Source organism: Festucalex cinctus, chromosome 17 (genome assembly GCF_051991245.1).
Source record: "Festucalex cinctus isolate MCC-2025b chromosome 17, RoL_Fcin_1.0, whole genome shotgun sequence".
Lineage (NCBI taxonomy): Eukaryota > Metazoa > Chordata > Actinopteri > Syngnathiformes > Syngnathidae > Festucalex > Festucalex cinctus.
Genome location: NC_135427.1, coordinates 3,933,474 through 3,956,733, shown reverse-complemented (window position 1 = coordinate 3,956,733; position 23,260 = coordinate 3,933,474). Strand labels below are relative to the sequence as shown.

The following is a 23,260-nucleotide window of genomic DNA, read 5'->3' as shown; positions in this document are numbered from 1 at the left end:
GTTTTCTCTCTCTCTCTCTCTCTCTCTGGGGTGTTCGTGTATGGGAGGGAGGGGCCATGATGGTCGAAGCGACGCTGTAGCTGAGCAAAGCAGAGAGTGAGCAGACTTGCTGAGGGAGCTCCTGTTCCGTCTGCACGTACAGGTGCACACAGCAGGTGAGTCGCTCTCTTTGTTCTTATTTCACATGAAAGTGTCCGAATTGGCTTGCATACACTTCGCCTGGAGGGCGCACGTTTGTGGGCAAGCGTGTTCACCGCTGCAAAAAAAGTTTGATTTTTTTTTTTTTTTTCTTTGTTTTCTCACTTGACAGCCACTTTGTGTTGAGTCCAGAGGGACTCAATCTCCAACAAGCTCTCGCTTGCTCCTTGTGAATTATTTGTTAATTAACTCGCCATTGCATTGAGGAGCTGGAAAGTAAAACAGGTCATGTGAGGTGTATACTGTTTTCGCTTTTGTTAAGAAAACGAGGAAAGGCGAGGAATTAAGTCAGCAGAATTTGTATTTGCATATGCAAAATCGCCTCTATTTTTTGAGGTAAGTCAAACAGCTTAGAGTACTTGTGCAAGCATCGACATTAACACATTCATTGCCAGACCAGCAAAAAATGCATCATTTGATGTCTTTTTCCATCAATGGCAGTGAATGAGTTAAACATGGTAAAAATCAATGAAGCAATTATAAGTTGTTGATATAATGTACAGCAGGGGTGTCCAAACTTTTTCCTCTGAGGGCCACAGACAGAAAAATAGAAAGCTGCAAGGGCCACTTTGATTTATTTTGATTTTTTAAAGTTATTTATTACCACATTCATTGCCAGACCAGCAAAAAAATGCATCATTTGACGTCTTTTTCCGTCAATGGCAGTGAATGAGTTAAAGACACGATATGTGATGTGGAAGCTTCAGACATTAAACTAGATGTGTCATGGAAAACTGACTTTCAGGTCTGAAAGTAAACAAGCAAGTAAATATTTAGTCCTCTGCTTATATCTGATCGTGTGCCCGTGAGCAAGTTATTCTGCTTTTACAGCCCACTGTTAACGGAATACTGGGGCTAATTTCTCCACTAATAACTTCGCAGTGAGGCTGGACTTAAGTTCCAGAGCGAAAGAACCACTCTGGTGTGGTGGCAAAGGTAAGTCGAGCTGCTGTGAAAGCCCAGTATGTCTATAATTCTTCATCCTTGGCGTATTTTGACAAAAGCCCGCCACAAATATGTTATTAAGACACCTGGAAACGTTTTTAAATTCTTATTATTAAATCATGTTATTGTTTGTTTACATGCTTTGTCACTGCATCAAAGACCAAACGCATAATTTTTGTATTCAAAACCTGCATACAAAAAAAAAACCAGCTTGTTATATAATAATGGTAATTTAATGGCATTCATACAGAGTTCATTGGAAGTGTAGCTTAAAAAACAATCTGCCAATTTCCCAGATTTGCAGGTAATATCAGAGACAGGATGGCACCTGTGTGAATGGATATTCCCGGGAGGGGTGTGCGAAGTTTAACACCCGCCATCACTTCTCTGCGCCAGGGGGCTCACGTTGATGTCATCTAATTATTGATGCTGTGTCTATGCATTCCAGAAAGGGGGTTGAGAGATTCTATATCGCACAGTTTTTTTTTAATTGGTTCATTAGTGGTTCTTTAGAAAGTCACCCATGTATGGTGGCTTTGTGAAAGGGGGTGTTGCCCTCAGTTAACAGCTGATTCTGTCGCTCGCTGCGTTATTTTTTTTTTCAGTGGGACGCAATCCATCAAGATGCAAACTTGGACATGTTTCTTCAACATGGAACACCAGAAAGTCCTCGTCGTCTTCATCCTCCTCTTGGCGGCGTCCCAGTCGGGGGCCTTCCCCTTCAGCGCGACCCCCGACGTGGACGTCACCCCCAGGACGACGGTCTTCCTCAAGGGTGAGGTGTAAAATAATAACGCACAGTCGCGCACACCTTGTGGCCTGATTTGCTGCCGCATGCTCGTTGGCCTCAGCGCCGAGCGACTGGCACAGTTTTTGGGCCCCGGAGGCGCCGGCGTGGTCTCCCAAGTCCTGTCCTACATCACGCCACTCGGCAAAACATTTAACGATCGCCGTCCGTGCAGCGTATATAGTGCTGAATAGGTGTATTCTGCCCAAACCGCCCCCCCCCGCCCCCGCCGCACTCTCCCGTCCGTGCCGTCGCCCCGACTCACCTTTTCCCTCCCTCACCACTGCGGCAGAGCTGCAGCGGGGAAAGGGAAACTCCGACGCCCTCCCCCTCCCATCATCCCTCCCTGGTGTGATCCTCTGGGGACGAGTATTATTAGAGAAGGGCAGGAACAAGCAGGGCAGCATCCAGAGACGATGTCGCCTCACGTTCAGAGCCACGAGAACAGCGAGAGTGCAGGATAGAATGCATCGAAGTCACTTTCTGTAGCGTAGATGTCAAACTCAAGGGCCGCTTGCCACATGCAGCCCCCCTAAGAATCTCAGAGATGTGTATTTAACTCATTCACTCCCAAAGACGTATTTATACGTTTTTTTAGGTTTTTGTTTGCTAGAGTTTTTGTATGAAGGCTTTGATGCAGTTTCTGACCTGAAGTGGAAGCTTAAAGCGATGGTAGTTATTACAAAAAAAAGTTTCATTCATGAAACAGATGAAGCACACTTTTTTTTTTTTTTTTGTAATAACTACTATCGCTTTAAGCGACCACTTCAGGTCAGAAACTGCATCAAAGCCTTCATACAAAAACTAGCCAACAAAAACATATAAATACGTTTTTGGGAGTGAATGAGTTAATAATCATGTAACGCTATATGTATTCAGATTTTGGGGTCAAATTAGCTTTTTATAAAAGTGAAGGGGGAAAACTGATTAAAATTGGATATTTGAAATAGCAGAATCAAAGTGATATTATTATTATGATAATTTAGACTGTTTGGATTCTTACTGTTGCATTTGTCTGCATCGTTCAAAAGCAACAAAACAAAACCAACTATTTATTTTGCGGCATCCTAAAAACACAGACTTTTGATATTGCACTTTCCAAAAAGATATTTAACTATTAATGTTGTGATTGCCTATTAAAAAAAAGAGAGAAACTATTGATGTTTCAATTTTCTGAAAAGAAGACAAATTATTGATGTGGCAGTTAACTAAAAGAAGAAGAAAAATCATAAAAAGAAGACAAACTATTGCTGTTGCACTGTCCTAAAAAGAAGAAAAACTATCAATGGTCCGCTTCCCTAAAAAGAATATATATATCAATGGTCCGCTTTTCTAAAAAGAAGGCATACAAATAATGTTGATAGTTCACTTTCTTAAAAAGAAGACAAACTATTGCTGTTGCACTTTCCTAAAAAGAAGAAAAACTATCAATGGTCCGCTTCCCTGAAAAAAAAAACTATCAATGGTCCGCTTTCCTAAAAAGAAGGCACACAAATAATGTTGATAGTTCACTTTCTTAAAAAGAAGACAAACCATTAATGTTTCACTTCCCTAAATAGAAGACAAACTATTGCTGTTGCACTTTCCTAAAAAGAAGAAAAATGATCAATGGTCCGCTTCCCTAAAAAGAAGGCATCCAATTATGCACTTGCTTAAAAAGAAGACAGACCATTGATGTTGGACTTTCCTAAAAAGAAGATAAATACTGCATCAAAATTGCACTTTCCCAAAAAAAAAACAAAAAAACAACTTGGACTTTCCTAAAGAGATTTAAGTTGCGATGTATTGAATAATATATTTTTTTCAAATTTCCTGCTGGAAGCTGTTGCGCTGTCCTAAAAAGAAAACAAACAAGTGATGTTGCACTTTCCTAAAAAGAAGACCAAATATTGATGTTGTACCCTCCTAAAATGAAAACAAACTATTGATGTTGCAGTCCCCTAAAAAGAACTTAAGAATTTAATTTAACTTTGGATGTAGTGAATAATAGTTTTATTTTTTTTAATTCTGGATTCCTTAATTAGTAATTTATTTGAGACTTTACTGCTAGAAGTTTGCATTTTTTTTTAACTCATTCACTCCCAACCATTTTCACTTAAGTGTTTTCCTGGATTTTGACTGATTTTCAAGGCCTGCGAAATTTTATTATGTTCTATTGCTATACAAATATGGAACAAATCAAAAGAGAGATTAGAGTCTCTTCTTTTATCAGGGAAAAAAAAGTATATTCCTATCTGTTTCCGCTGTGCAGCAATTAGCAATAGAACATAGCTAAGTTTCATCGTTTTTCACAAATCTGCTTAGAACTGTGGGGAAATCAGCTTGTTTTAACATGGCCTGGTTGATCTCTTATACTCTGCTGCCACTCAACCATTTTCTGCAGTAGAGAGACTGCATCAAAGCCTTCTCTATGCTCTGGCATAAAAAAACAACAACAACAAAAAACGTATAAATACGTCTTTGGGACACTTAAAACATTTAAAATATGACGTATTTATACGTTTTTGGGAGCTAATGAGTTAAACAACAACATCAATTATGCGTTCCTAATCAAAGACAAGCATTTTTAGACATACAGAAACATGAATGTTTTTGGTGGACCACATTACACTCTGACAGCATTCAAAATGAGTTTGATCTCAAAGTTTTGCGTCACTGTGCGAGGCTTCGTCAGGCCGCGCGTCGTAAGTAGCGACGCCGGCGCTCCTTTTGTTACGCCGACTGCTGCGACGAATGGCTTGAATGACAGCGTCACGCTTGACTGCGACTCTAATCGAGATGAAGAGCTTAACTAGCGCCGTGGCGCTCTTCCTAAAAAAAAAAACGTTTCATCAGATTTTTGCGTTCGTACGAGCGTGGGCTCTCTATCATCACGGAGTTTTTAAGAGGTCGTCCTTGACCCACTTTCCGAGGGAGCGCGCTTGTTTTTGTGCTGCGGGGATGCGCTCGGTCCCACGTGTATGACATGTTCCACCCCCCTTCTCTTCGCCAGTGGTTAACACATGTCACTCTGCGTTCCCGCTGACGACATTTATAATATGCATCTTCATTTGTACGGTCATCAGTGTGGGCGGACGTGTCACGCTGTGTGAATTAAACAGACAGTATGTTTGACAGATGACCTGCTCGAGTGGGAGAGCAAGGACACGCCGCCGCATTTGTCAACTCCTCCGGCTTGTGGAAACGTGTACAGTAAAAAAAAAATGAGCGCTGCCTAACGAGCCGAAAGTGGATGATGACTTTGGCAAACGTCCAGATTCTCCATCCTTGAAAATGGCCACCTTAAGCCTCCAAGAAATGGCTGTCCGGGTTTAAAAGCTTGTCCGGGTGATTGTTATGAGCGCTGACTGAGAAACCATGAGGATCATGATGTCATGGCGTTGTCGGTCGCGAAAATCACACAGGTACAATATTACAGTGAGGGATGCGCATAATCAATAGTTTGTCTTCTTTTTAGGAAAGTGTAACAGTAGTAGTTTGTTTTAGGTATGTCACAAAACGGCGATAAAACATGCATGATTGCCCCCCTCCTCCATGTGCAAGTTTTATGTCCATGTTTTTGTTTTGTTTTTTTACAACTCCATACTGTGCTCCCCCTTTAACTCATTTGCTCCCAATAACGTGTAAATATGTTTTTTTAAAGTGTCCCAAAGACGTATTTATACGTTTTTTTTTGTTATTTTTTTTGCGCTAGAGCATACAGAAGGCTTTGATGCAGCCTCTCAACTGCAAAGAACGGTTGCAGTAATGGTAGTTATTACACAAACGGCCAACAGGTGGCAGCAGAGCAAAGGAGATCAACCAGGGCCATCTAGAAAAAAAGCTAAATTACTTAGAATTTTGAATAGATTTGTTAATGCTAATTGCTGCAAAACCTAAACAGATAGAAACATACTTTTTTTTTTTATGAAAGAATTTGATAGGTTCCATGGTTTTATAGCAATAGGACACAATATTCTGTGGGCCTTGCAAAATCAGTCCAAATCCAGTAAAACAGCCGGGAGCGAACGGGATTGCGACATGTGAAAATGGCGGCGAGTGAAGGAGTTTTTAAAGGAGCACAGGTTGGGCCTTTTTTTTTCTTCTAACCCTCCTTTCTCATATTTCCCTTTTTCCATCTAAGAAATCTAAGGGTGCGAATTAGCGAGCCACCAGGCTTCCCATTTTGTCTCCTTCTATTTGTCATGTGCTGAGGTTGGATGCCAAAGCGCAGACACAAATAAGATTTTAACTATTTATTCACACATCAAGAGGCGTGGAACAAACATGAATACCAAAAAATTACGCTTTTCTGTGAACTTATTAAAAAACAACATTTTTATGAAGCAGACCGATATCAATATCTGATCCAGTTGTATCTATAATGTATCGTAGGAGATAGCGGGATGATACATTAGAAAATCGTTCTTTTGGTTCATGGTACAGTATTGATACAGCAACTTTAGATATTGATACTATCACTGTCGGATATTTAGAGTTTGTGTAGTTCCGTGCTAAATGTAAACAAATGTTATGTTTAAAATGAATGTAAATTTCGCTATTTCCTACAAATGGCCTCGCCATCACCTTACTTAGCCAAGCACAAGCCTGACCTGCTTCTGCCTCTTCTATCAGACCTGAAGTAATGCGCATATGAAATATTAATGAGCGTTGCCAGACAAGATGAAAAGATGTTAAGCTACTGTAAGTGCAGGTTGTGAAAAATGTGCATCATTCTGTTCTCCAATGCTCACTTGGGAGAGCATCTGTCGACCTTGTGGGCACTACACTTGACTGAAGTGATCAATGCACAAAATATTACTGGTACAGACGACGATAAAAATTCAAATAAAAGTTCAAATTCCTCGCAATTTAGTCATCTCGTATACTTTTGAAGGGCAACGGGAAATGACCAAATTGACCCATTAAGCCTTAGATGGCCACTTCTAACCTACAAGTAAATGGCAGACTTCCTGTGTCTTTTCAGACATGGGCCTACTCAAGCCAGACACATCTTCCAAATTTTATGTTGGTTAGTGGAACTGGCTTCAGGGGGAGCATTTTTAAAAATTCAAAAGGCCACTGGAAATGACGAACATAAAATGGCCTCTTCAAAGCAAAATGGCCTCTCAAGACTTTATGGGACAGACATGTCTGCCAAATTTCATGTTTACCCATGAATCTGGCTTCGGGGGCTGGATTTTCAAAAAAATTCAAATGACCCCTGAAATGATGAACATGACCCTAAAATAAACACTTCAAGCCAACATGGCATGCCTGCCAAATTCCATGTTGCTTACTGGAGGCTGTATTTTCAGAAGAAGCGTCCACACGCTCACAAATTACATGTAAATGTTGTCACCGACAAATAAAAAAAAAAAAAAAAAAGCGAGAGCGTGTTAATACATCACAGCACAATCGCAGTGACTTAAGTGTTACATAAAATTCTTCTTTCCTTACATCATCGTTGGATAAAAATGAGTGACAGTCGTCCCAAAAGAAATCCAGTCAGTCTCCGCTTGCAGCGTTTGTCCGCAACGTCGCTTCTTGTGTGCAGCACGCTCCCTTGCCAGTCAAGTGACTGGCTCTGAGTCACGCAGGAAGTCACGCGCACACGTGAACACGGGGCTTTAACATCATCCAGAACCCACATGGCGGGTTGTTCGTTGTCTGAGCATGATCGGAAGCCGCCACCTGTGATGGATCGACTGTCGCACTGTCACATGCACAACACAAAAACACAAATACAGTTTGATGTGATGATTCTGACCAATGACACAAATCAGTGCACCGCACGCTGTTTTCACTTGAGATTTTTTTTTTTTTTTTTTGGGTGGGGGTCTACACATGATTAGACATGCCGGCAAAGTTTCTTTCTACGTACTATGTGAAACTGGCTTCAGGGGCTGAAATTTCTAAGTATTTCAAAATACCCATTGAAATGACCAAACTGGTCTTGAAACATCTGTTTAAAACCAAAATGGCAGACCTCCTGTGTCTTTTCGGACATGGCCTCTTGAGACTTTTTTGTGGGTTTACACATGATAGACATTCCTGTAAAATTTCATGTTGCTAAGTGAAACTGGCTTTGGGGGCTGAATTTTCAAACGCTTTAAAAGATACCTGAAAATTATTTTCTGGAACTGAAACATCCACTTAAAATCAAAATGGAAGACTTATTGTGCGTTTTCCCACATGGCCTCTTGAGACTTTTTTGTGGGTCTGCTTATAATAGACATGCCTGCCAAATTTCATGCTGTTAAGTGAAACTGGTTTCGAGGGCTGAATTTTCAAAAACTTCAAAAGATACCTTGAAATTCTTTTCTGGAACTGAAACATCCACTTAAAATCAAAATGGAGGACTTATTGTGCGTTTTCACACAGGGCCTCTTGAGACTTTTTTGTGGGTCTACTTATAATAGACATGCCTGCCAAATTTCAGGCTGTTAAGTGAAACTGGCTTCGGGGGCTGCATTTTCAAAAAACCTCAGAAGACCCATGGAAATAACCAAAGTGACACAGAAACATCGACTTAAAACCACAATGGAAGACTTATTGTGCGTTTTCACACATGGCCTCTTGAGACTTTTTTTGTGGGTCTACTCATGATAGACATGCCTGCCAAATTTTACGCTGTTAAGTGAAACTGGTTTTGGGGGCTGAATTTTCAAAAAAAAACTTCAGAAGAACCATGGAAACAACCAACGTGACACAGAAACATCGGCTTAAAATCAAAATGGCAGACTTCCTGTACATTTTTGGACATGGCTTCTTGAGACTTTTTTTCCTTGTTCTACTCATGATACACAACATGCCTGCCAACTTTTATTCTGCTGAGAGGAACTGGTTCTGGGGGGTGAATTTTCAAATATTCAAAGTATCCCTGGAAATGACTAACATGATCCTTCAAACCAAAATGGCGGACTTCCTGTGTCTTTTTCGCCATGGCCTTTTTTTTTTTGTGTGGGTCTAGTCATGACACATATGCCCGCCAAATTTCACATTAGTTGCACCTAATGTGGCCAGTGAGTGACTCACTCACTCTTTCTAATATACAATTTGCAGCATCTCATAACAACTTTGCATTATTATGACTCCCTCTGACATCCAAATCCTCTATAAACACAACCAAGGTCGCATTCTGCCTCGGGGATGCTGCCTCGTCATTGTATTCGTCAGCGTTGTTGCATCACGCAGCCCCTATTTTATGATATTTCTTTATTTTTTTGTTACCAGATCCACGCCACGCTTCGGCATGACTCACGCGCGCTGCCTTGAGACACTGCTGCCGTGTTTGCATAACTGTTTGTGTCAACATAGCCGCGGGGAAAGTGACGTTGCCTTGCTCGTGTGCACGTTTTTCGCTCTGCTGACAGTGTCGAAGACGATGTGTGTTGTGTATTTGAAGTGGGCAGCAGCTGAGGCTGTGTGCGAGTGTTTCTTCTTCCTGCTTGGGCCTTAACAATGATATATTATGGAAATTGTCTTTTTAATGTTTGTATACAAGTAGTTGTGTGTTTTGGAGTGTCTGCCCACTCATCAAGCCTGAATTTAATCAAACAAGTAAATCTTTAGCTTTCTGCCTATTTCCGAATGACTTCCAGAGCGAAAGAGCTAATTTGTCGAAGTGCTAGCATAGCGTAGCTAAAAGGGTAGCAGAGCTACAGTGTTAGCAACTTAGCACAGAACAGTGTCACCTGCTAATAAAGCTATGATCATTTTTGATTAAAGTTGACGTGTTGGTTGGTTTGGTGATGTCATATGCCACACCGCAACACTAATTCACAAACTATCATGCAATGGAATCTCTACAGATGTTCACTTTTAAGTGTGTGTTAGCTATAGTAAAATTAGCTAGTTTTCTGGGATACACAGGTTAGTTTTAGATAAAAGTTTAAAAAGCTTCTGAGCACAACATTGGTCTGAAAGCTTCCACACCTTCACCATGGCAAAAAAAAAAATGCTGTTCGATGTTCATTTTGTGGATGAATTTTCTGTCCTTGGGGTATTTTGATGTTAGCATATACAACAGACATGGCATTTAGACATCTGGGAACTGCTATAAAATCATGAAAAAATGTGGAATGTTTGATATTAATGTTTAATCTTACATTATTAAATTGCGATGAGAAGTCAAAGCTTTTTTTCTAATCAAATCCAAACGCACATGAAACGGTTGCTCTGTAACATGTTTACAGTATACATTATACAGTATCTGTGTTTTTGAAGCCTTAGCAGACGTCTTTGCTCTCTTGAGTCAAATATTTGTTTTTTTTTTTAGCATTTTAGCGAGTTCAAGTTCAAGGCAAGGATTTTTTTTTTTTTGTATTTATTTATTTCATTTTCCAAAATCAAAGCTCAAAGCTCACATGCAAGCACCAAATGTTTGTTTACTGTTAAAAAAGGAGAAGAAAAAAAATTCTTGCCTCCACTTTGGAAAGCTTCACAGTGTATACAGCGTGTACTGTATATCATGAGGTGGAAGGATACAACATGACTGAGCGTTTGTGTTGCTGACCTTGCTGTAAACACGGCGACCAGCATGAGTGTGGCCGTGTGACGCACTTCCAAGTTCCATTACGCAACAACGATCTCGAAAGACTCGTCGTAATCCTCGCAGAGATTCTTTATTTTGTCGTCTTCGCTCAGCTTTAAAATGCTCGGCATGTTATTGTGACTTGCGGAGGGCTGGGGCGGGGGGCTGTTAAGAATGGGGGGCCAAGCGGGCTCAGGCGACATTTTAGGGCATTGTGCAAAAACGGGCTGTCCCAATACTGCCAAGTCGCATCAGGGCTGGAAGCTTCATCATCTTCGTTGTCAACATGAGGGCGTGTGATAATATTTTGTTAGTAGGTCGTGCGTTATGTGATGTTATGTTGGCGCACTGAATTGAAAATGGATGGCCAGCCTGTTCATACATCTCAACGTGTCAGAGAAATTCATAAAGTAGCATGGAAGAGGTGTGATGAGTAAATTGTATTAGAAATGTGTTGTTTATGTGGATTTTGATTTGATTTGAGTGGCAACCAATCGCAAGTGGCGGTTAGCGTTCCAAATTACGCTCAATAAGATGATGCATCAGGTTAGGGTTTTAAAACAGGCATAATGGATTTCACAAATTGCCTAAACGGCCTACAATCCAATTATACCACAACGACTGTTGTGAGAGACCCTCTGGATGTTTGCAGGCCTGCTGGGCAGCGCTCGCTTCACCGCGCGCAACTGCAGCACCCTCCTGCTGGAGGAAGAGGCGGGGATCCTGTACGCGGGAGGAAGAGGAGCGCTGTACGCACTCAACGCGTCCGACATCAACACGCCCGCTAGCCCCCAAGTGAGTACCAAACTGAATTTTCACCCCCCCCTCCTTCCTTTTCCCCACACTCACACTATTTCTCCACACAAGTTTGCATGGTAAAGGAGGACAGACTAATTTTAGCCTCAAGCAGATTGAGCAAATCCAATTGTGTCTTTTTTTGATTTTATGGCTGCGGGATTAAATGCAGCATGGATTGAGTGGCGTGAGTGACGCGGTTTTTGTTAAATACTAAGAGCGAGGGCTCGCACCCAAAATCCGCATTCGGTGTTCGTTTACCATTTAAGCAGCCAATCCCGAATGGGTTACCATTTACTACACCAATTTGATAATAATGGTAAATTAAGTGTACTTAAATAGATAGCGCTTTTCCACCATATGTTGTCCAAAGAGCTTTACGAAGCCTCATATTCACTTTTCTGAAAACTGAGTGTTCACTAATGCAGCCGCGTCAACCTACGGAAAGCTTTTCCTTTTTACTTTAACGATAACATCCACGAGTTTTGATTAATCCATATGTGTTCTGTCGCACCAGCTAGCTCGCGCTACGCTAACCTAGGAGGGTTAATCTCTGCAGTCCAACATACAAGTTGGCTTCAGCTACTTCTTGGGTACTGGTTAATGTAAAGCGCTTCTGGGCGTGACAACACTGGTAATGGTAATAATTTGTCAAAAATAATAATAAGGCATAAATATCCATATTTTTGCATAATTTGTCTTTTATTTTTTATTTTTTTATTTTTTTTTACATTTTTACGGTTATGGGATGAAACTGAATGCAGACATCCCAAAAATGTTTTAAAATAATAATTCAATTTCATCCCATAAATTAAAAAAAAAAATAAATACAAATTATTGAACATAGATGAATAATACAAATATCAGTTGATCCAGTTTACGTGTATCACATAAATAAAAAGATAATGAGAGAGAGAAAATAATTAATAATATTCAATTATGACCGTGAGTTATTTTTTTAAACTTGTTTTTTTACTTATTTAGCCATTTTTGGCAGTCAAACATTAATATTTTGCCTATAATAAATTTGATCATTATTTTTCATGTACAATTAGTACCTTTAAAAACACATTTTGCAACTTGCTGTCAACTGAAAATGACATCACAAGGGCTCAGGTAACCAATCAGCTTGTGAATGTCACATGACCAAACCTAGAAAACAGGTGAGCTGTGATTGGCTACATGAGCCCTTGTGATGTCATTTTCAGTCGACAGCGAAGTTGCAAAATGTGTTTTTAAAGGTACTATTTGTTTGTGAAAAATAATGAAAGTATCAAATTACTTCCAGACAATATATTAACTTTTTTATAATGGGCTAAATAAGTGAAGTATGCCTTTAAATATTTCTGCAAGTTAAGGGACTTGAAATAATTGTCAATTTCCAATTACAAATAATTAGAGTAAATGTCTTGACTTTAGAAATTTACATTTTCCCAACAAATCAAAGAAATTAACCAAATATGTAATTTTTTTGTTCTTAGATAGCATTTGTTTTTATGGTCTCAAAAAAATTATAATAAAAATTAGGGGTGTTAAAAAAAAAATCGATTCGGCGATATATCGCGATACGACATCGCGCGATTCTCGAATCGATTCAATAATCGGCAGAATCGATTTTTTTTTTTTTTTTTTTTTTTTTTTTTTTTTTTTTTTTTTTAGGATTCACACCTTGAGCATGGAAGAATGTTATATAAACGGAACATTAAGCCTTAATATTTTATTTTAATGCTGTTCAAACATGAAACAGATTACAACCTCTATAAGACTGAAATTTCAGATAAATAAATAATACATTTTCATATAAATCTTACACTCTACAAGCTTACTGATTAGTATTTTCTAAATTTGAATGAAAAAAAATCGCAACAATCGACTTATAAATTCGTATCGGGATTAATCGGTATCGAATCGAATCGTGACCTGTGAATCGTGATACGAATCTAATCGTCAGGTACTAGGCAATTCACACCCCTAATAAAAAAATATATATTTTTTTTTTTAACAGATATGTAATTCATATCCCAAGGCAGCACTGTACATTATGTTTTGGGGTGTAATTTGTGACATATCAGGGGCTGTTTTTGTATTAGAACGCATCCAATACAAACTGTGCTTAATTTTATGACCGTTGCCAGATTGACTGGGACGCGTCCCCCGAGCAGAAGAAGCAGTGTCTGAACAAAGGCAGGGACAACAAGGTGCATCGCACACACTCCATCTTGGCTCGTCATTGGAGAACTTCTTGAACGTGACGTTGACACATTTTGCTTGTGTGTTTGTGAGCAGACCGAGTGCTTCAATCACATCCGCTTCCTGCAGCGCTACAACGAGACTCACCTGTACGCGTGCGGCACCAACGCCTTTCGGCCTCTCTGCGCATACGTCGTAAGCGCAAGCCCTCACACTTGATGATATGTTGACAAAAGTAATGGGACGCCGGCAGGAAATGTCTCGTATGTTTGTTCTCTCCGTGAGGATTCCGAACGATTCAGCTTGCCGTCGGGTTTTGACGACGGCAGAGACAGGTGTCCGTATGACCCCGCCAAGGGATACACAGGCCTCCTTGTAGGTACGCGTCTGCTTTTGTTATATCCAAAATGCTTATGTTTTTATCATTAACACATTTGCTCCCAAAAACGTATAAATATGTTTTATTATAATTGTTTGTGTCCCAAAGACGGATTTATATGTTGTTTTTTTTATGCTAGAGCATAGAGAAGGCTTTGATGCAGCCTCTCAACTGCAGATAACGAGTGAAACAATGATAGTAATTAGAAAAACGGCCAGAGGGTGGCAGCAGAGTATAAGAGATCAACCAGGGCCATGTTGAAAACAAGCTTTTCCCCCCACAATTCTAAACAGATGTGGGAATAATGATGAAACTTAGCTGTATTCTGATGCTAATTGCTGCAAAACGAAAACTGTCTAATCCAGTGGTATCCAAACTACGGCCCGGGGGCCATTTGCGGCCCGCCGTCCATTTTTCAGTGGCCCGCACATATGCACAAAATGGCATTTGACTCGGTTCAAATAAAATAAATAAAACAAAACAAAAATGTTTGGAGATGGTCAAAGTAAGAAGGGAGGGTATCGAAAAACAGGTGCCATTAAAGGTTATTTTAGTTAACTAAAACTAATGAAAAACTATAACTAAAATTCAAATAACAATATAAGTACCGAAGTAAAATAAAAACGAAACGAAACGATTTTATGTTTACAAAACTAACTAAAACTAACTATAATTATAGCAAACTTTGGTCTTTGGTAATTGATTTAATGCATGAGCCTTTGGGGATGATTTTAAATGTGATTTTTAGTAAATTTATTTTGATATAAACCGGAATAATGACGTTTGAAAGTATGTCACACACATACTGAAACTAACAAACTAAAATTAAGCATTTTTTAAAGAACTAAACTAATAAAAACTTAACAGAACCACCCTGAAAACTAGTAAAAAATAACTAAAATGAAAAATTCCAAAACTATAATAACTCTACTGCCATATTACAAATAAATTGGTTTATACACTGTAGCATTTTTCTAAATATGCTCAAGCACAAATAAAAAATTATTTGTACAATTTTTAGGACTAAACACAATTTCTCTTCATAACATTATGTGGCCCTCAAATGAAAATGACACCCCTGCTCTAATCTTTCTTTTGGTAGGTTCCATGTTTTTATATTAATAGAATATATTCTGTGGGCCTTGCGAAATCAGTCAAAATCCAGTAAAACAGCCGGGAGCGAACGGGACTGCTTCTGTGAAAATGGCGGCGAGTGAATGAGTTAAATTCTGAAACATAAACAAAACCCAAGTGAAAAACTGTTGTCGTCGTGCGTCTTCACAATCAGACGGCGAGATGTTCACGGCTTCCCAGTACGAGTTCCGCAGCTCTCCGGACGTGCGCCGCAACTTCCCCTTCCCCACACTCAGGACAGAGGAAGCGCCCACCCGCTGGCTTCTGGGTGAGCGCGTCACACGCCGCAATCCTGTCCAGATCCCCCCCCACCCCCACCCCCACATACACGCACCTAACTTCTCGTTCGGGATCCAGAGGCGGATTTTGTGGGCTCGGCCCTCATGCGGGAGAGCGTCAACAGCTCCGTCGGAGACGACGACAAGATCTACTTCTTCTTCACGGAGAGGAGCCAGGAGCAGATGACGTACCCCAGCCGGACCAAAGTGTCCAGGGTGGCGCGGGTTTGCAAGGTCAGAAGACCCCCCCCTAACTTACCACCTGCCCGCCTCACCACATTTCATGTGCAATCAGCATCTTCGGTCCAGACCGCACGCTCAACTTCCTGTCTGTTATGTTCATTCAGACAGTTTTCATAGTCACATGAGGCCGAATATTCGCCCTGCTTGTTTACCACATAACATGCTCGCCAATTTATTATGATTATTGTTGTCGTTGCTGTTGTGTTTTATTGTTGGTTTTCTTTTATTTTATTTATTTATTTATTTTCGTATTTGTAGTGTACAAAATAAAAAAATAAAAATAAAACAACATCATCATGATATAGCAAAAATTCTACATTTTAAAAAACAACCATCAACAAATCAATACTGTATAACATTTATGATTATTATTATACAGCTTCTAATCTACTAGATGCATCAAAATCATAACGTCTAAATAAAAAAATAATAATTAATTGCAAAATGTGAAAGCCAAGGACATTTTTGCTGTAATTATAGTTTCTTTTAGTCTGTTTTTTTAATATGTAAAATGTAGTTTCAGACAGTTTGTTTTTTTAAAAGCATTTTTGTTTTTATTTTATTTCATTAAGGAATTTTTTTTCAATTTTATTTTGTCATTTTTGTGTGAACTAAATGAACCTTCTTATAGATATACTGACATATCAAAATTAATTTTATTTCAATTAATTGCGATTTATTAGTATTAATAGTACAGTCTTACCGATTATCTCTTTAAAAAAAAAAAAAAAAGTATTAATAGTACAGTATTATAAGTGCTGTCAAACGATTTTTTTTTTAACTAATCTCACAATTTTCTGTTATTAATCGCGATTAATCACATTTTCTACTTCTACTTTTTTTATTCAAAGCTTGCAACATATTTACGGACCTTGAGTAAAATACTTCTGTAAAATAAAATTTTTGAATTGAATTTTTATCTGCGATGATATGCCAAAGGCGTACAAACATTTGAATTTGGCTCTGCAAATTGTGCAAATTACTTTATAGAGTTCGCCCACAAGCATCAAGCAAGTAAATCAGAGTGTAAAATTATTGTCCATGTAAATTCACCAAGTTTGGCTGCACACTGAGTTAACTTGAGGTTTTTTTTTTTTTTTTTTTACACTTTAATGAATTGAAATTAATCTCCAGAGCTAATGTTTTAATTTTCATTATTTTTTGTTTCCTTCCCTATTTATCTACATTTGTTTTGTAGCCCTGTTGACACTAATACTAAGAAGGTTGCCTCTTCCTCATCGTTGCCGCGGTGACCCACTCAGACGGCCCTTTAGGACATGTGACCTCCTTTTTGAGAAGTAGTTCACATCAGTGCAGCACTTGGAGGACAAACAATTGAGCCACTGCAGCTTCACACATTCGAATAAACCAGTGAGAGCTACCATTTCTTTCAACGAAAAAGGGGCGTGGTTAGTGAGTCTTGAATGTTAAATTTCTCTCTGGTCGTGACTTCTCGCTAGCCCCTCACATATCTCTGCTCGTACAAAGGAAGTGGAAAAATCCAACCCGTTTTAACACTGACCTAACACAAACTATTCCACTCCAGTCCAGTAGGTGGTGGTAATTGACCTGTTGGTAAGCCACACCCCAGAAATTTCAGCTCCATTCTCTCTCTCTGCAGACGGACTGGGGCGGTCAAAGGACCCTGCAGAGGAAGTGGACCTCCTTCCTCAAGGCCAGGCTGGTGTGTTTGGTGCCCGAGTACGAGCTGTACCTCAACGTCCTGCGTGGCGTCTTCGTCCTGCACGGCCGCGACGTGCAGAGCAGCCTCTTGTACGGCGTTTTCGGCTTGGAATGGTGAGAAATTATGTTTTTGTGTTTGTGGTAGGATGAGGGAAATTAAGTGGGACAAAACCGAGACAGGATTGTTTGCTGTTTTCATGTACACAGCACACTTCGAATGGTGATTTTAAAATGGTAGCCGGGAGCATTTTATTGGTCCAAAGGTGGACATGTGACAGCAAAAAAGTGATAGTACTGTACGGATGCTGTAATTTTTCCAAACTAGCAAACATCATCTCACAATATACATCAATAATCATGGCCACGGATCTACATTCTAAAATGAACTGTTGCTTCCTGTAGGCATAAAAAGCAGGACTAAAGAGGATTTTCCATTCAATGATCATGAGCAAAAACGCAGATGAGGTTGAAATACTTCATGTTTTCATTCTGCTTCTTCCAAATTTAGTGTCAAACATAATATTGTGCCGCCATCTAGTGGCTGACAGTGGAATTACACCCAAAATAAAGGTGAGACGCAGTAAATTAGTGATATAAACTGTCCTGAAATCGCCACTAAATAGCGAGAGTGTGAACTGACAACCTGCAATGGAGAGGGGTTTACTATTTTTAGACTTGGTGAAGCAGCATATGGTTGAAGGGATAGTTTGGATTTTTGGACATGAATCTGTATTGCATCCTCATCTCCATTGGTGTGCAGTTGGCACTGACTTACCTCAGACAGCGTTCTGTGACGCGAGTTCTGGTCCGGTTTTGGTTGACAGGAAAGTAGTCCGGCAAGTTGGCTGGGGTCACGGAAATAAAGCGCATGCACTGTTCCCTGTTGCATGCCAGGAAGAACATCAAAGCCTCTGCCATCTGCCAGTACGCCTTCCCAGACGTGCAGAACGCCTTTGACGGGCCCTACATGGAGGTGCAGGACTCCAAGTGGCGAGAGTACACCGGGAAGGTCCCCGAGCCGAGACCTGGGTCTGTAAGTTACACCCGAAACGGCACCAATCCTCCGGCACGCGAGAAGTAGACCTCCGACCATCTCTTCAGTGCATCGCCGACGAGCACCGATCGCTGGGCATCAACTCGTCGCGGGACCTCCCCGACGGCGTGCTGACGTTTGCCCGGAGGCACCCGCTCATGGCCGTCCAGGTGCGTCCGATTGGGGCGCGGCCGCTCATGTTCAAAAGGAGCGTCAACTACGTCCGCGTCGCCGCGCATCGGCAGCCGGCGCTCGATGGAAACGTCTACACTGTCCTCTTCCTGGGAACTGGTGAGTGGATGTTTGCGATGCTAGCATTAGCATTAGCTAATAACGTTTGGTTGGTTCTGCACTCTGGAGCAACTTATGCTTTTCTTGACTTTTGATTTTCTAACTCATTCACTCGCCGCCATTTTCACATTTCGCAATCCCGTTCGCTCCCGGCTGTTTTACTGAATTTTAACTGATTTTGCAAGGCCCACAGAATATCGTGTTCAATTGCTATAACCTATCAAAAGAAAGATTCAAGTCTCTTCTTTCATCACGAAAAAAAAGTATGTTTCTATCTGTTTCCGTGTTGCAGCAATTAGCATTAGAAGAAAGCTAAGTTTCATCAGTTTTCACAAATCTATTCAAAATTGTAAGTAATTTAGCTTTTTTTCTAGATGGCCCTGGTTGATCTCCTTTGCTCTGCTGCCCCCTGCTGGCCGTATGTGTAATAACTACCATTTCTGCAACCGTTCTTTGCAGTTGAGAGGCTGCATCAAAGCCTTCTGTATGCTTTAGCATAAAAAAAAACCCCCAAAAAAACGTATAAATATGTCTTTGGGACACTTAAGACATTATTAAAAAAAAAAACGTATTTACACGTTATTGGGAGCAAATAAGTTAACTGATTATAGTCTGGAAAATTCAGTACTTTTGATGTAGTAATGTCTTTTTCTAGATGATGGCTGGCTGCACAGAGCAGTGGACATCAGGGGGGAGATGCACATCATAGAGGAGCTACAGTTATTCGATCAAGCCCAACCCATAGAGAGCATGGTGCTAGCTACAGCCCTGGTGAGCGTAGCCACTTTCTTTTCTTTTTTTTTACTTTGAAATGCCAACGTGAAACCATATTTACAGCATGCCCGTTTGCATCACAGCAAAGGGTCTACGTGGGTTCCCACTCGGGGATAGTGCAGATCCCCATGTCGGCCTGCCGGAGGTACACTTCCTGTTACGATTGCGTCTTCGCCAGGGATCCCTTCTGCGGCTGGGATGGGCGGGAATGTGTGGAGGTGTGGTCGCGAGCGCAGAGGTGAGGCTTTTAATACATTTTTAAATAGCCAAAGAAAAACGTTAATAATGTGTGGAGTTAATCTTAGATGCTAGTTTCACGTTGAAAAGAGACAGGAAATCTGCCATTTTGGTTTGAAGCAGCCATTTTATGGTGTTTCCTAAAAACGTAACTTTTCGGGATGATGTCGTTCCAGGTCAAACCTCACCCAAGACATCTTAAGGGGTACCAGGGGCTGTAAGGAGAATTCAGGAAACGGTGTGTATCGATTGTGTTTTTATTCACTGGACCCAAAAGCTTGATTCTCAAGTCACAAAATGACTGATTTATTGGAAAGTATCAACAAAAATTCACAGCAAGGCAGGACTCAAAAACAATACAAGGAAAGTAATAACTTAGGAACTCGGCAAGGCTGGTAATAACTAGGAACAAAAGTAGCAACTAAAATTCACAGCAAAAGGATGGAGGCAAAAACAGACTTTAGCAATATTGACAAAAAGCATGGATACTTGGACATGAAACTTTTATGTGCTGAGGTTGGATCCCAAAGCGCAGACACAAATAAGATTTTAACTATTTATTCACATCGAGAGGCGTGGAACAAACTTGACTAGATGAGAAACAACGAGTTGCACAGAGGAACAGAGGTAACAGAAGTAATAATCCAACAAAACACACACTTCTCAAACAAGCTTATATAGACAGCTAATCGATCTGATTGGTTGTGGCTAGACATGTGGGTAACAGGACAGACATGGAATTATCTATTGGCTGTTGACTAAATCAAGAGATTAAAGATTCCTGACATCACATAGCTTCTGACATCACATAGCATCTTACCAGTTGAAACTATGCTGATTACAACAGTTCAAAACAGACACTTGACGTCACGGTCGTGACCCAAACCTAACCCTTGCATGACCCTAGTCATTACCCTTACGTGACCCTAGTCATGACAGTAAGCATAACCCTTGCATGACCCTAGTCATAACAGTAAGCATAACCCTTGCATGACCCTCGTCATGACAGGACTAAACATTACCCTTGCATGACCCTAGTCATAACAGTAAGCATAACCCTTGCATGACCCTAGTCATGACAGGACTAAACATTACCCTTGCATGACCCTAGTCATAACAGTAAGCATAACCCTTGCATGACCCTAGTCATGACAGTACTAAACATTACCCTTGCATGACCCTAGTCATGACAGTACTAAACATTACCCTTGCATGACCCTAATCATAACAGTAAGCATAACCCTTGCATGACCCTAGTCATAACAGTAAGCATAGCCCTTGCATGACAGAAACAAGGCACCGCTTACAATGATGGTTTGGCTCAAGACGTGGCAGGAAACAAGACGAACTGACGGGCAAAACTCAGACTATTTATCCACAAGGGTTGGAGACAATCAGGCTCACGGGAAAAAAGGACAGGAAGTAAAGCTGGAAGAGGAAACAACTACAAAATAAAAGCAGATATGATGACATGAAAAACAGGACTAAAAACTAGGAACTTAACATAAGTGACAAGACATGGCAAACAGACTCTTACGTTGTCCCATCTCGTGGGCTCTGCAGTGGTCCACCGGCGGCGCTCGGTGATGGCGGGTGACGACGTGCTCCTCCAGTGCGAACTGTGCTCCAACCTGGCAACGCCGCGCTGGACGTTTGACGGCAGGGAGCTGCGGGGTTACGGCGTCTACTCGGGCTACCGCGTGGGTACCGACGGCCTCCTCATCATCGGGGCTCGGGGCAGGCAGAGCGGCTCGTACCGCTGCTTCGCAACCGAGAACTCCGTCTCCATTCTGGTGTACTTGTACACGGTAAGGGTGCACACGGATTCGTACTTCCCGGCGGAGGAGACGACGCCGACAGATTTGTCCACGGTACCTGGAACGATGACGGCGGCGGAGCGAACCACGGTCGGGCGGCTTTCCCCCTCGCTCGCTGCCCCGCCGCCCGACGGACCTCAGCTCCACACGTACCGACACATGGAGGCCGTGTACATCTGCCTGGTGGCCGTCCTGGGCGGTCTGTGCCTGGTGTTGTCCGTGGTTTTACTTTACGTGAGCTTCTGCACCAGGCGGGTCTCTCGCAGCCGCAAGTTCTCCCAGCAGCAAGGCCTGCACGTCCTTGGGTCCTCGGAACGGAAGGGAAGCTCCCACGTGGAGCTTCAAACCATCTCCAACGGACGCCAGGGGCGCCGCTCCATCTCGGTGCCCACTTTCGCCGACTTCCTGCAAATCGTTCCCGGCGAGGGATCGCCGACCGGCGGCAGCCCGCCGCCCGCCCCGCCGCTCCCCATGCCCCCGCCGCTGCCCGACGTGGACTACCCCAACGGGCTGTCGCCCACGCTGCCCAGCGTCCTGCGCAAGATGAACGGCAACAGCTACGTGCTCCTGCGGCAGGTGGACCACGACGGCGCTTCGCCGCTTTATCACTCCTTTACCGAGGAGCTCAATCGCATCCTGGAGCAGAGGAAGCACACCCAGCTGGACCTCCAGCCACACGAGAGCTCCATCTAAACAAGACTATAAAGGGCTAAGAAATCCATGGGGAACCGATTTGAACCCTGAACTTTGAAGCCAGATATTTCCAGAAATGGGAAAAGATCACAAGAAAGAGAATTTGTGCTGAGTCATGACGTGCACTTCGTACGCTAACAACATGGCTGCATACAAAGTTGAGCTCAGCAAAGTCAGTGTTGCCAAATTTGTGATTTTTTTTTTCAAGCCCTCTAGCAACTAGCAAAGATCATTTTCATACTTGGAGGAAGGAAATCAGTCAGTCGTGCTGAACGTTGCCAAAGACATGGTGCCCATTTATACGTCGCAGTGATTTAGCGTTGAAAACTTTCGACCCGAGGTTTCGCTTTCCAAGCTGAAAACACTTTGCCGAGGTTTCCTGCTTACTGTACAGCTCTACATGTGGAAAGTCTGGGACAGAGCTGAAGGAATTGGACTTTTAAGCCAGGAAGTTTGATGGCTCATTGTATAATGTTGTCTTCTTGAACATTTAAAAACATTAATTTATTAAGGTTTTTGTGTTTACTGTTTAAAAAATTGTTTTTGACAAAAGCAACTTTTACCTTCAAGATGGAAAACTTGTTTTCACATTATCTGTAAAATAAAATATTTCTATTATTTCTGCAGCTGTTAACGCAAATTTATAGTGGGAGAAAATAACTTTTTTTTTTTTTTTTTTTTTTTTAATTGTAAATCTGATTTTTGCAAGAGAAAAAAAATCTGAGATTTTATTTTAAGGTGGAAGCTTCTCCAAACTGTTTGACTAATTAGTCCATAATGTTTCTCAGGATTGTGTTAGTCCATCATCCCGTTGCAAACCAGTCTACGACTAACTCAAAGACTAACGCAACATTTTACCCATAAAGTTACTTGTTGAGAACCCAGTGGTGATTGTTTGTTTGGTTTTATTTTGGGTTTCCACATTCGAACCCAAATCCAAACTCTTATGCCTTTTTTTTTTCTTAACAATAAACATTGAATAGTTTTTTTTCTTCTTTTCTCATGTTTTTTTTTTTTTTTTACTCTGTGTTTTAGATTTTCTCACATCTCATTTAATGTTTTACATTTATTTTACAAATTTTAGTCACCACATCAAAATCGTATATTGTCGTATGTACTACTTTTTGTAAGTAATTATGAACTATTATTACCGATATCATATAACCTCGCTTCCGCAAGATGAATTCTCGCGGTATTTGTGAGTTCACCGCCGTTCTTGAACCGCTGGTGGTTCGGACCAATCACAGAGCGACGTTGTGTTTGGGGGC

The 23,260-nt window shown here is 41.1% G+C and overlaps 1 protein-coding gene across 3 annotated transcripts; it reads left to right on the top strand.

Annotated features, from left to right (window-relative positions):
- Positions 1-22: 22 nt before the first annotated feature.
- sema4gb (sema domain, immunoglobulin domain (Ig), transmembrane domain (TM) and short cytoplasmic domain, (semaphorin) 4Gb) lies at positions 23-22,977 on the top strand. Of its 3 annotated transcripts, XM_077503878.1 has the most exons (16): positions 23-155; positions 1,030-1,134; positions 1,749-1,918; positions 11,098-11,240; positions 13,376-13,438; positions 13,527-13,625; positions 13,716-13,809; positions 15,098-15,211; positions 15,301-15,455; positions 17,086-17,261; positions 18,042-18,180; positions 18,249-18,471; positions 19,127-19,242; positions 19,329-19,483; positions 19,659-19,720; positions 21,046-22,977. In XM_077503878.1, the coding sequence occupies exons 3-16, from the start codon at positions 1,768-1,770 to the stop codon at positions 21,990-21,992; spliced, it is 2,637 nt and encodes an 878-aa protein (XP_077360004.1). In that variant the 5' UTR covers positions 23-155; positions 1,030-1,134; positions 1,749-1,767; the 3' UTR covers positions 21,993-22,977. The 3 variants fall into 3 exon arrangements, with proteins under 3 accessions (XP_077360004.1, XP_077360002.1, XP_077360003.1); XM_077503876.1 differs by lacking the exon at positions 1,030-1,134 and having other exon boundaries at positions 26-155; XM_077503877.1 differs by lacking the exon at positions 23-155 and having other exon boundaries at positions 1,030-1,918.
- Positions 22,978-23,260: the final 283 nt, after the last annotated feature.

What these genes read in the sequence shown, in the direction of transcription:
- sema4gb (XM_077503878.1), top strand. Translation starts at nt 1,768, where the DNA reads ATGCAAACTTGGACATGTTTCTTCAACATGGAACACCAGAAAGTCCTC. An exon ending in ACAAAGGCAGGGACAACAAG is followed by an intron (nt 13,439 to 13,526) that starts GTGCATCGCACA and finishes GTTTGTGAGCAG; the next exon opens with ACCGAGTGCTTCAATCACAT. An exon ending in TGGTGCTAGCTACAGCCCTG is followed by an intron (nt 19,243 to 19,328) that starts GTGAGCGTAGCC and finishes TTTGCATCACAG; the next exon opens with CAAAGGGTCTACGTGGGTTC.